The 13,673-nt window shown below is 55.6% G+C and overlaps 1 protein-coding gene across 4 annotated transcripts in view; it reads right to left on the bottom strand.

Moving 5' to 3' along the window:
* Window positions 1–1,167: 1,167 nt before the first annotated feature.
* The window catches only part of GLIS1 (GLIS family zinc finger 1), a 238,392-nt gene continuing 225,886 nt past the window's right edge, over window positions 1,168–13,673 (bottom strand). For all 4 annotated transcript variants that reach the window (XM_043877985.1, XM_043877984.1, XM_043877982.1 and 1 more), the window contains exons 7-11: window positions 12,993–13,125; window positions 7,667–7,823; window positions 3,347–3,525; window positions 2,585–2,752; window positions 1,168–1,661 (exon numbers count right to left, since the gene is read on the bottom strand). In XM_043877985.1, coding sequence (XP_043733920.1) covers window positions 1,504–1,661; window positions 2,585–2,752; window positions 3,347–3,525; window positions 7,667–7,823; window positions 12,993–13,125 — 795 coding nt within the window. In that variant the 3' untranslated portion in view covers window positions 1,168–1,503. The remainder of the gene's footprint in view (window positions 1,662–2,584; window positions 2,753–3,346; window positions 3,526–7,666; window positions 7,824–12,992; window positions 13,126–13,673) is intronic.

Raw genomic sequence — 13,673 nt, 5'->3', positions numbered from 1 at the left:
CCCTCTCCCTGCCATGCTAGGCTCCTCATGGGCTGCAGACAGCCAGGAGCCAGCGGCAAGGGAGCCCGAAATAGGTCGGCCCTAGACAAGGGCAGGCAGAGTGTCCATCTGGTGTGAATGAGCTGACCCAGGAAGCCCACAAGCCGGCACACAGTAGCCGTCACAATCCCCCATAGATTATGGGGCGGGATCGGCCACGCATCGCGGGTTCTGCCCCACTTGGTTGGGTGGCCCCTCTGAATCCTAGTTACCTCTCTTCTTAAGAAGAGGTTGACTGGATCTTTGCATCTTGCTTTGCCTAAACTGACCATGCGGTACAAAAGGATGGCATCCTTTTGACATGGGTTTAGATCCCAGCTGCTCCTCTCACCTAAACTGGGATAGAAAGACCCTCCACAGGGCTGTTTCCCGGAGCAGGGGTGGTGTGGGGTGGAGGAGAGCCCTGCCCACAGTAGGTGCTCAGTAAACATGACCTCCTTTGCTTCAATTCACTTCAGCAGTGACATGGCAAAAATTTTCCTTGAGGATTTTTTTTTTAACCAGGTGACCTTCAGGGTGACGAGGTGAGACACAGGACGCTGTTCAGACACCTGCACGGGCCTGGGCTGTGGGGAGGGAGGGAGGCAGGGGAGGGCGACGGCCTTGTGGGAAGGGAGCCTTGGTGCCCTCAGAGCTGGCCTCCTCTCCTCATCCTCCTGAGCTACTCGGGGTGTGCGGGGCTCTATGTACAAAGGAGGTCCTCTGCACTTCCATCTTCAGGGGCCCTGCTTCTCTGCCCTTTGCCTGCCGAGGCTGTCTGGGCTCTGTCCCTGGAAGGCCTCGCCTGTTTACCCAAAGCCAGCTTCAGGAGTGAAGCATGTTTTTCCACCAACCGAGGAGTCAGTGCAGAGAGCAAAGGTCTGGGTCATGTTGGAATTCCAATTTCAGTCCCAGCCTTGGTCTGCTTGCCTGCCAGCGGGCATGAGCGTTTGCCTTTCACTGATGTCCTGGGACCAGTGCTGGTGTCTGTAAGGCCCACAGCACGTGGCAGGACCATGTGACAGGGTTCCCATCGACAGAAGCCAGGGACCAAGCTGGGCTCTGCACCCCTGCCCCGTTATGCCCTCCTCCACCGCTCTCCTGGTCTCAGCCTCTAGGCTGAATCACAAAGCAGCCCCCAAGTCTCGTTTCCAGTTTTTAATGTTTTTCTTGTAAAACCAAAAATATAAAACTGGCAGGGGCATGGAAAACAAGTTCTGTACAATTTATATACACGAGGTCTGTGATTTCAAAACCATTGGGGAGACAAGAGGAAGACACAGTCAAGGGATGTCACAGGTCACGGATCCTGACGGGCACCTCTGAGCGCCTGGCTGGGGCTTAGAGGCTCACTCGTGGCCAGACCTGGCTGCGTTCTGGGGAGCAGTGGCCTGGCTGCTCCGGCTGGGTGCCCCGAAGGTGGGAACAGCCGGCCGGTGGGCAGGGTAGCATCAGCGGTGGAGGGCCGGCAGGTGTGGGCAGCATTCAGGTGTCCGTGTAGATGGAGGGGATGTGACTCAGGCAGTGGTCAAAAGCCCCGTTAGGGAAGAAGCCGCAGTCCTCGGGGCCACTGGACACGACGTCCTCAGATGACTGCGGTGGCAGCGTGGGGGGACACGGGGCCTCGGTCAGGGCCTCGTAGCCTGTGGATGTGGGGGACAGGGTCCAGGCTGGAGAACTCGCACCAACCACGTGTGAGCAAACAGAACACAGCCCTCTGTGTTCCCCACCTCATGCCCACCCCCAGTACACCTTTGAGCAGGTACATATCAGGTGTACATGTGTGACACGTGTCCACTCACAGAGTATACTGTACTTGAACACACAGCCATATACCTGCACACAAGCACCTTCATACAAATGGCCCAAACTTGCTAATACACAACCATGCACACACATGTGTGAACACACACAAAGGAGGGATCACAGGAGGAGGACACGTGTGCACAGACAGGGAGTGAACGTCAGCACAAACGCGATGTGGAGCCCACGTGCCAGGGAGTTCCTTACACCCACAGCGGGCTCACACTGCCAGGAAACCCCTGTGCTGACCTTACCTGCACATGCACACCCGTGCCCACACAGACTTGCCCCACAAACACGTGCAGAAAGAAGACATGTGCAGACCTGGGAGCATGCGTGTGTGAGCAGGGACACACAGGCTCACATGCAGATGACCCACAGGTTTGTGTGTGCTCAGCTGTGCCTTGGTGATCATCCCCGCACCCCTACTGCACGCCCACAGCTGCCCAAAGGGCCTTGGGACAGGGTACCAGTCTCCCCTTTGTCTGGTGCCCCCATCCTGCCCAGTCCTTGTAGCTTCCAGCTAGCTCTGAGCCCTGAGACTGATCTGGGAATTTCTGGACCCCGCTTCTGATGCTCTTACTCCGACCAGGCCCTGTGGTCTGGGCCTGATTCCACCTGGGCTGTGTGCAGCCCTCCCCTCTCACTGGGTTCTCCCTCCCGACATGCACAAAGCACAGAGCACAAGAATGGGAAGAAGGCACGCAGGACAGGCTTACCTGGGGCAGGTAAAGGTGCACTAAGGCCATGATAGCCGGCTTACCTGGGGCAGGTAAAGGTGCACTAAGGCCATGATAGCCGTTGGGCCGCAGGGGGTTGAAACCATGGGCCTCCCCCGCCAGTCCGTCCCCACTGGCTGCCTGCTCGGCCGACCGGTAGCAGTCACCATAGGGGAAGCAATTCTGGATGGAGTGGAAGCTGCCCTGGTAGCCTGCAGGGGGAGGCGGCAGGGGCTGCATTCAGAGGGAAGATGCCCAGAGAGGGAGGAGGGGACCGTCCCCGTCCCCGCTGTGCAACTCAGCCTCCCACACTGTCCTGTGGGCCTGGTGGGTGTGAATGGGAGGAGAGAGCCCCAGGCCAGAGGAGGTGCCGGGGGTCCTACCCTGGAGAGAGCTGGGCAAAGCGCTGTCACATGGCTGCATCTGCCGACAGTGCTTGGAGGGCAGGGACTCGGGGTCCTCCATGCCTTTCTGCTCTAAGATACCCCATCGCTCACAGCTCCTCCAAAGAGCCAGCCATCCCCACCTCCAGCCACTGCTCCCTATGATGTTCCCTTTGATGCCTGGTGGATGGGACAAACTCTTTCTCACCCCTCATGACAAATTTCCTCCTGGAAGAGACCCCCGGTGAGGCACATCGGGTCACCTGTTGCTCGCCTTCTCCCAGTGTGGCCCTCAGTGGCAGCCATCATTCCAGGTACCTGACTGTCACCCCGAGAGCCAGTGTCTCCTTCCTCTCATGCAGCCCGAGCGGGAGTCACTGGGTGTATCTGCAAAGGGCCCACTCCATCCCGGCCAGAGCTTACCTTGAGGGCTGGGCAGAGGCTGGGGTGGAGGGCTCTGGAAGGGCGGGTAGGGTGGCTTGCTGGGGAGCGTGGGAAAGGGCTGGCCCCCCGGAGAATGGCTCTGGGAGGATGGTGGCAATGGGGGTGGCCCAAGCCCCTTCAGTGGACTGACCATGGGCGAGAGGAGGCCAGGTCCCAACCTGGAGAGAAGAGAGACAGCCAAGGTTCATAGAGGTTGTCCAAGTTAGTCCCAGACACACAGCACTGATCTCGTGGGTTCTGTGAGGGTAAAATTAAATAAAACAATGTAGACACAGCAGCCAGTATGATGTCAGAAACATTCTGAACCACTCCACGAATCATCAGCATTATCATCAAGATGAAGGGAAGGAAAACAAGCAGTTAGGCCTGTTGTCCAAGTTGGGCTTTAGTCTGCATGGTGTACTTTTAGGGATTTTCTGTCTACATCTCTCGCCATCTCTCCTCCACTTGCATACATCCTGTGATGGGGGACTCACCACCTCCACTTGTACAAAGCCTGAAGGAAGCTCACATTCTGAAATAAGACCACAGTGGCTAACAGTTGTTGGCCCTGAACCTAGCTGAGCCCTGGCAGGATGTCAACCAGGCTGCACATCACTGGACACCAGGTCCCTTCCTTGTGCCGCCTTCCTGAGCCCTTGAGGTCTGCTCACGTGAACCACAATGACTCTGGGGTCAGGGGGACTAGGCTGAAGGCTCACAGCCTCTGAACTATTTATGTGCCATGATTGCAGAAAGACAGAGAGTGTGGAGGTTCAGAGTCTTTATTTTCTTCTTTGCATTAATGGCTATATTGGACCATTCATGTTAGAATACCCCATATACTCACTGTCATAGCTCCATGTAACTCTCCAGGCTAGCCATGCTATCCCTGCCCACCCTCTAAGACTCGAGGAAGCATGACAGACCAGTGTCTTTCTCAAAACTGAGAAAGGAGATCTGGGGAGAGGCTGGTGGTCTTCACATCTGTAGCTCTGCAGGGTCCCCATCTGCTCTCTCTAACGTGGGCCTCCTGCTGTCCCTGCCCCTGTGATGACACCGCATTGTCATCATCCCAGTGTCTGGGACACGCACCCCTGTGAGTGTGCTGAAGACAGCAGAAGAGGACTTCCGCACTGGGACCCTGGTCCCCAGGCCAGGATCGGAGACACTGGAGGTACAGGCCAGCCTCCTGAAGTTAATGAAATGATCCTCTTCAAGGCTCCATGAGTTATTATCATTATTATCATTATCACCATCATTAATATTTCTAAGCCTGTTCTCACAGGGTCATCAAGTGGGTCTACAACTGTGCTCTAGAAACTGTGGAGGGCGGTGTACAAGCCATGTGTCCTCAAAACCAGTTCTCTGGGCTGAGGCTGAGCCCAGGCATGGCCAGAAGGGTGGCTCCTCCTCCCTCCAGCCTGCTGCATGGTACCTTCCTGTCTTATGCCAACCCCATCCTGGCACCCACACCCCAGCTCTTCCCCTACTTCCTGTCCATCCTCTCTATTGGGAGAGACCCTGTGGGGAGGGCCAGGCCTGGTCTTCTCAGTCACTCCCTGCTCAGCACCAGGCCTGGCACACAGCAAACAGCTGATAAATACTAACAAATGGGTTTCTGAATCACTCAACTACAAAATCCAGAGATTAACAGCACTGCAGACTTAAGGAGAACCAGATCTGAAGGGGAAAAAACATGCATTTTCAAAGTTTGTTTTTCCTGTCTCAAACCTGCCATAAATTCACATTTGCCACCTTCACAGCCAGTGAAATTAAACAGAACACGACTCTCTCCGAAGTGGACGGGGAGGCTGAGGCTCTACCGCTCTACCTGAACTCTAAAGGAAAAAGATCGTCTGGAGCGCCTCTTCTGAGTCATGCAAATGATCCCTAAATCAAATATTTTTGCTTCAATTGGAACCTATAAAAATTAATAAAAACCTCACTGGCCTGGCAGACGAGGGCTTCATACCTCGTACATGGCCGGGGAGGAAAAGAAAAAAAAAACCACCCTATTGGGCGTCTTCTCTGAGCCAGGGTAAATAAATTTGGTCATGAAGTCAGGCCCTCTTAGCATATTTTTGAGTGAATCAGATAATTCTGTCAAGCTATTTAACGTCCCAGCAAACCGCCAGGGAGCCACGAGTGGCCTTCCTTGTTGATTTTGGCAGGAAAGGGAGGCTGAAGGCTTTCCCCCCTTCCTCGCCTCTTCTCAGGGGCTGAAAAAAGAAACCCATTCAAGCTGGGCCCGGTCCTGGTGTCAGGCATGAGGGCCCTTCTCTCAGGCAGCCCCGGGGGAGCCTGGGCGCCTGGCTGGTGGGGATGGCTTGCCTGTCGCTCCCGCAGGCACGGGTGGCCGGGCGGGCTGGGGGTCCCGTCTCAGTCTTGTCATCACTCTGCCTCTCGCTGCAGGAATTCTTGATGGGCACTTACACAGGCAGCAGGCAGGTGATGAATGAGGCGGAGCAGAGTGCACAGGCCTGAGTGGGGAAAGGCCTCTGTGGTTTATTTGTCTTTGGTTGGAGATGTTTGGGGGCTGGCTGTGGGTGAGCAGGTGGTCTGAGCCGGTGGGTGGGTGGGTGAGTGAGGGACAGGAGGCTAGTGTCCATGGAGCCTATACTGGCTGACATGTACAATATCAGGCTTGTGTACATGATCCTCACCACTTTCGCAGAGAAGGGTATTTTAATGCCCATTTTACAGAAGAGGAAACTAGGCTCCAGGAAGACTTGATTTTCTGGGTTCCCCTTGGTGCTCCATCAGGCTGCCTCTTTGTGGCTCTCTGGCATACACAGCCAGACTTCCCTGCTCTGTGAACATCTAGGGCACACCCTGCATGCCCATGAGTTCACCTCTGACAAGCTCTCCTCTCCCAACACGGCCAGACTGTCCTCAAGTCCTGCTCACGCCATGGGACTCTCGCCTGCTGGGGGTCCCTCCTCCTTCCCACTGGTGCTGGCTTGGGCTGCCATTCACTCACTGTGGACACTGCAGCCCAGCCCCACACTGCAAGCTGTGTCTTCTCATCCCCAAACCTGACTTGCTCACTGCTCAACACCTTGCAGACAAGTCCTGTCACAGGCCTCGTGATCTGGCCCTGGTGACCTCTCTCCTGACCTTGTCACCCCACATGAAGGTCCAGGCTTCCCAGAACACACTAAGCTCTCACCACACCTGCCCTTCCTCCCAACCTCTCCACTCCTACTTAACCTTGGAGGCCCCACTTAGCATCACCTCCAGGAAGCCCTCCCTGATATATTCCCCCACTGCACTGGGTTCTTCTCTGGCTTTCCACAGCCTCTTCTTTCTTCCCAGAGGGCTACTCGCCCAGTGTGGGAAATCCCTGTCGGTCTATCACAGGGAGCTTCACCAGGGCTGGGGGAATCAGTGGCCCCATACCAGGGGATCAGTAACTGGACACTGAGAGAAACAGGTGAGTGAGTAGCAGGAGGAGCCCTGGACAACAAACTGGGTAATGAACTCAGGCCAGCGGCCCCAGGCACAAGCAGGCCAAGGCCAATGCCGAGGTTTCGACCTTGAGAAGGAAGGACAGGGGAGGAGGAAGGTGGTGGGATCAGGCTTTGGGGGATAAGTTTGCTCAAGTCCTGCTGGTAATGAGCAAAAGTAGCAAGAAGGGTAGGGGGAAGGGCTGTGAGGCTTCCCTCTACTCATTTGCAAGGAAAAGATTTCCCAAGTATTAGGGGCCAACAATTAACACATTCTTCCTTTCTAGACAATTAAGTGACCACAACAGGAACCACACTGAATGGAGGAAAAGGCCCCCTTCCTGAAGGGGTCCTGCAGTAAAGCCTTCTGGACAGCCCCGGCCAGTGGTCATGGCTGCAGGGCCAGAAGTGGGGACGAGGCCTAGGTGGGCATCTACGGAGTGGGTGGTGGGGGCAAATAATCGGCTCACCAAACACACAGTACAAGCCAAAGAGAAGTCAGGGTGAGGCTCCCAAGAAGCCTGGGTGCAGCAGCCCAGCCCAGAGGGTCTGGGTCAGGGTCAGGGGTAGGGGGGACGCAGCACCTTCCTGGGGCTGCCCCCACTGGGGGAGGGGACGGGGCACGAGGTGAGGCGCCAGGAAGCCCCGTGATAATATAATCCACCTGGTAGGATGCCTGTGAGGCAAGGAGGAAATTTTGCCCAGTGAGTATTTGGTACAGAGCACAGTACACAGTAGGTGCTGCATAAATGCTGGCTACTTTCATTATCAGTAACAACCATTTAGTGTGTGGGATGCCTGCCCTCACCTGCTGCCCATGCAGGTGCCCATCTGCTGTCCCAGAGGAGGAGGACTGGCTTGCTATACATACCCATCCCGGGTGCTCTCAGCCGTGGGCAGAGGGGACAGATGGTGGTGGGAACTGGTGGTGGCGTCCAGTGGGTGGTGCCTGGAAGGGACATCATGCATAGAGGGCAGGATGCTTGCTGCCAGCCCATTATGGGGGGTGATGGAGCCAGGATACATGCCTGCAGGGAAGCAAACAATTATCACTGGACTTCGGCTGCGCCCTAGAGACGGCTGTGGTCACCCCAGGAACTGTGTGCCTGCTTATGGAGAAAGACAAGAAGCGAAACCAGCAAAGTTGTATTCCTAGATGGTTAGGAGCACAGACAGGGGAGATAATGGCCCCACTGTGCTCTGTTCATGCTGTAGCTGAAGGGTTGTGTGCGGCGCTGAGGTCCATGCTGAGCACAGAGGTGGGCTGACATGGGCTGTCAGAGGTGTGGGGTAGTTGGACCCTGTGAAAGAGAGAGAGAGAGAGAGTATGTATGTGTGTGTGTGTGTGTGTGTGTGTGTGTGTATTTACTGGGGCAGAGGCAGATTTGAATGGAGTAAGCCGCCTCAAATCTCTGGAGCTGTTCCGGGAAAGAAGGGGCTTGCTCCATGGAGCCCCAGTAGACAGAGGCCCTGGGATGAAAGGAAGCTTGAGAGAAGCAGACTGGAGCTCAGGCAGACTTGCGGTAAGGTCACAGGCTGCCCTTGGAGAAAATGAACTGCCCGTCCGCAGAGGTGTGCGAGGAGAGCCTGGGTGTCTGCCGTGAGGGGTTCCAGGGACAGGATGGCTGTGCTGGCTGGATGGCAGGTCAGCCTGGGAAAAGGGGTGCCACAGACGGTTGTGTAGGGTGTACACTGTACAAGGGTCTCAACTGAGCACAGGTGTCAGCCGCGCTCGAGTCTCAGATTCTAAACCTCTGGAAGACGCCTGCAAGTGGGGCCACCTTTTATCACCTTTTACTCCCAAGGGTCTTTCCCTTGTTAAGAAGGCAGGTTGGCTAATGAATCAAATGGGGGACACATCTTGCTCAGGGAAGCGGGGGTCACCATGTGTCATGACTGACACATGTCAGTCACATGTTGCCCCAGGGACCCCACTGAGAGCCTGAGAGTAGTGACCAAGGCCAACGCTTCCTAAAGACCTTCACAAGGAACCTGAATTAAGAGAGGAGAACGAGTCCTTCCTCTGGGACTGGAGCCTGAGGAGGTCACAGCAAGGGTTGCAATTTTTTGATGTTCCCTATTTTATCTGAAAAAAATGGGGCCAATTTTGCACCCCCTCTTTAATCTGCCACATTTACCGATTTTCACAGAAACTGACATAACTTTCCCAGAAATCAATTCATCAAGTTGATGCCCTGGGAGGACTCTGTGGACCTGCGGGCCGGGCCCTGAGCCGCACTGAGGCTGCATCAGGTATTCAGCTGTTACATTCTGAGTGTCACTCCGGTCGTCCTGGACCCACCCTCAATGCTCTCAGCACCGCACGAGGACCACTGGAAAACAGACCACACTCTTTTCATGGGTGGGGTCAAGGAGGAACTTTTCCTTTCTCAACCTCTTGGTTGGGGTTCCAAGGCTAGCCCATCCCAGGCCTGCGATTCAGGGAACCACTACCAGGAACTGAGCAGGACAAGGGCAGGGATTGCAAGCTCAGTGCCTTAGGTGGCACAGCAGGGAGCAGAATAAGTGAACTGGCAGGGGATGATGATAGGAAGTGGGGCGGACTATGGCACCGCACAGTTTGTAGACCAAAAACAGTTTGCAACCCTGGCCTAGAGTTAGAGCAATAGACATTCAATGGAGGGGTTATATTAGGTGAAATTCTACTCTTACAATAAATGTGTTATTATTGACAACAATTCATTAAGAATATACTACACGTCAAGGTCTTTTCCCACACTATCGAGTTTAAGCATCTCAACAACTGTCAATTGGGGAGATAACATGATCTCATCTTAAGATGAAGAAACTAAGTCTTAAGAACTTCAGTAATTTGCCAAAAGTCATGCAATGGGCAGCTAATCAGTCCTCCCAAATGATACCAAGAGAAAGTTCATTTAAAGCGAGGCTCTGGCTCAGGCGCTGGCCCGTCAGGCTAGGGGCCTCTGGTGCAGGCGTGAGACCCAGGCTCTGAATGGGCTCTCGGGGGCCCTCTGCCTCTCAGCCCCAGTCCCTCCTGCCCCCGTCTCGGGCATCTCTGCTCCCACGGACACCACCACCCACCCATCCATCTGCCTCCTCCGTCAGCCACACATCCCTCCCAGCTTGGTCAGGAAGGCACAGGAGGGGGGCTTCTGCAGACGGGGCCCGGCTCAGCGCTGCTCATGCCTTGTTCCACTCACCACTCTCTGCAGCACCTCCTCGCCTGCCATCTTGAACCAATTTGGGGGCCTGACAGTTGGGAAGGCCTAGAATCCTGATAAATCCTGCTCCCTTTCCCTCAGCCGTGCTGACCTCATGCTTCTCACGTCCTCACTGCCCATCTCGTTACCTGGGGCGGCTTGAAGGAGGCCTGCCAGGTAAATTCCTGAGGGTTTCCTGTGAGGAGAGCTGGTCCTTCCTGATGAGAGGCAAGCTCGGGGGAGCTTCACACAGTCAGGCAGTGAAGTTTGGAGGCCGCTCTCACCAACCCCTCCCTAACCTCACCCCTCTGTTCTGGACTCTTCTGTCCACACTTTCCCCTGCCTTTGCCCGGCCCCAGTCCAGGCTGGTCCCGGTCCCGGGCAGCCTCCCTGTCCAGCCCCCTGAGGGCAAATATACAGTGGGCGACTGAGTGTGTGAACCAGGCACATTGAACATGTGGATAGACAGTGGGCAGGAAGGAGGGAACCACCGTTATCGTAAGGAGCAGCAGGGGTGGGGATACCATGGGGCCGGCCCGTTCGTTCTCTCCCCAGAACGCACCACTTCAGGCTGTAAGTCAGCATCATCAATCATCAGCCATGAGCGCTTAACCTCTGGCCCTAACATCTGTTCCCAACTGTGCCTGAGGCATCCGCTGTGGGGTCTGCAGGAGAACCTGATGGCCCCGGGGGGACCCAGGACTCCTGGGCTTGGCTGGCTGGCCCTTTTCTCCCTGCCGTGCTGGAAGTAGCTCGAGGACAGGGACCCGCACAGAGTCTGGAACACAATATGTGGTCAGTATGGCAGGGTGGAGCAGAGGAACCTGGTGGGTTACAGTGTGTGGGGTTGCAAAGAGTCAGACACGACTGAGCGCGCGGGGGCGCGCACGCGCGCACACACACACACACACACACACACACACACATACCCCACACATGGCATAGGCAGCAGACAGCATGTTAAGGGCATGGCCTGCAGCCAAATGGCCTGGGTTCAAATCGGCCTCTGCCATTTACTAGTTGTGGAACCTCAGCAAAAAGTTACTTAAGCTCACAAGGCTTCAGTTTCCTTGTCTGGAAGAGAAAGTGCATGCTAGTACGTACTTTATGAGGCTGACATGAGGATTATGTTAGTTAACACACACATGTGCATTCCCTAGAACAGCTCCTGGCACATATTCAATAAACGATGGCTTTTGCATTATCATGAGATGGATGAGTAAACAGCTACTCTTCTCCTTCACTGTGAGCAACAATAATAATGATAAAATTCTCCATCACATTGGTTTTATATACGTAATCATATTCACAATCACATTTGTTGTCACAGCAGATTTCTGGGGGGGAGGGGGGCGTTGGGGAACTCAGGCTCAAGCAGCGGAGACGCTGCTGACCCACTGCTAGAGCAGGCCTGGGCAGGCTTGGTGCTACCCCACTGCCCCTCCCATCCACAATGCTGCCTCAGTGACTCTGCTTCTCATCTGCAGCATGGGCTCATTGGGGACTGGATGAGATGATGTTGTAAAGTGACCAGCCTGAGAAGGTGCTCAAGAGATGTTGCTGGTCCTGACTGCCCTCCCTGAGACAAGCCTTGGGCTGGTACCTTGGAGAACAGGCTTCCAAATGGGATCTGTTGCTGACCTTCCTGGATGACCTTAGGCCAGTCCTTTTCCTCCCCAGACCTGAGTCCTCCCATGGTAAAAACGATGCACCTATAGGACTTCTGCCCCTCTGTCCCAGGGCAACCATTGTTAACCAGTCCCAGCCCTCTTTCCTGCTAAGCCTCAGAAGCCTCAATACAGAGCTCCAGCTCCAGGCAGCTGGCACTTGAGACACAAAACTTCATCCCTAGACTGGGTCAGCTCTAGGGCCTCTTCTCTACTAGGGTCCCTGTATTTTAGCAACTTTGACCCTGTGAGGTGCAGCCATGGCAGAAGGGACCCCTAGTTGGAGGGAGGTGGGTATGGTCCCTCTTCCAAGGACCCATTCTCCTGGGTTATCCGCACCCTTGTGGATCTGTCTGAGCACAGACCCTGTGAAAGGCTACCTAGAGAAAGGGAAAATACCTTCTTTTCCCAAGGCTATTTGGTAAGTGCTTTGATAGAGTTTTAAACATGCTGCAACTTTAAGGCTGAGGGGGAAGAATTTTAAAAAACTAGAAAATAAAAAATGTTTAAAATGGTTGGGGTAATTCAAGAAATCCCAGAGGATGGGAAAAGCTTTCTGCTCTGATGCTGTGGTTTCTTCAGGGGGCAGGGAAAGGGGCAGAGCACAAGAATTGTCAGCTGGAATCCATGGGCTACACTGCCCTTTGCTGGGCTGGGTTCCCAAGAAGCCAGGAATTCCTGCCGGGGCCTGAGACCTGCCCCGTGGCCTGCTCCCTGCTGGGAGGGGCAGACAGGCTGCCTCAGCTGCACCGGAGGCTCTGAGCGTCTGGATGAATGGGTGGCAGGGTCCCAGGGCCCTGGGGGGGCCCTATCTTATGATGAGCTGGAAGCAATTACAGCCAAGCTGCCCATCCTCTCAGAGCTTCGGTTTTCTCTTCTGAAGCAAGGAATCATGGTGGGGCGTACATGGGACTTTAAGTTGGGGCCCGGGCATGAACCCTGAGGTGGGTCCTGAAGAAAGTGTGGGACCTGTTGTAATGGAGGTGCAGGGAGTGGAGGCTGGCAAGGTGTGTACAGTGGTTCCCGGGCAAGAGGGAGGCTGGTGTGTGCAGGGAACCTCGTCCAATGTGCCAAGCTTGGGGCAGGAGGCCACCAGGAATGCCTAAGCCCCAGGAGGCCAGGGAGGAGCCTGGACTTCATCCCACAGGCAATGATGAGTCACAGAGGAGTGGGTATGAAGGAACATATGCCTGGGGAGATGAGCTGCAGGGCAATGAAGGTCCAAGGAGTGGGTGCCTCCAGCAGGTCGTGCCCACGTGACCCCTGCTGCCCATGGAGCACGGCCATCTGCCTGCAGGGCTGGCTGCAGAAAGGGCTCCCCCCCGGCCCTGCCTCCCCGCTTGCCTACCTGGGAGCAGTTCCTGGCCTAGGGCACGGCCACCCTTCCCGTCGCTGGCAGCCAGCTGTGTGGACGTATGGAGCTGCTGCAGGGCCAGACACTCGGTCAGGACGTCAGCCTCAGCATCAGGGCCCGTGTGCAGCTGGGGAGTGAGCAGAGGGAGAGAGGGGGTTAGCACAAGACCACCTGCCCCCCAGCAAGTCTCACTCTAGGGGACAGGGCAGGAAGGACTGTGGCTCCAGGGCACGACCCCTCCTTCACTGCCCTTCAGATTCCTCAGCTGTCAAATGGAGCTAATTGTGGACACGGTGAGAGTGGTGCTGGTTCAAGGCTGAGAAGCAGATGCTAAAACAAGGCTGAGCATGCAACGATTTTTTAATAGGTGAGGGAGAGCTGGGCATGCTGGGAAAGCCACCAGACAGAACGAAGAACGGAGGGAGAGGAAGTTGGTGGGAGCCCAGGGACTAGGGAGTCTTCAGGGCGCCTAAGTCTGCTGGAAGTCAGTGGGGTCCCAAGTCTCCCAGGAAGGGGTCTGGCCTCACATCCCTGCAGGGCCTGCCGGGCTCCGTCACTAGCTGGGAGCCCCCACCGGGGGCGTGACCTTGGCACAGATGCCAGGAGGGCACCAAAGTGCAGCAGCTGGGCCTCCCAGGAGGCTGGAAGTCTGTGGGGCAGGTTCTTGGGCCACGA

The sequence above is a fragment of the Cervus elaphus genome, chromosome 20 (genome assembly GCF_910594005.1).
Source record: "Cervus elaphus chromosome 20, mCerEla1.1, whole genome shotgun sequence".
Lineage (NCBI taxonomy): Eukaryota > Metazoa > Chordata > Mammalia > Artiodactyla > Cervidae > Cervus > Cervus elaphus.
This window is presented reverse-complemented; position numbering and strand designations above follow the sequence as displayed.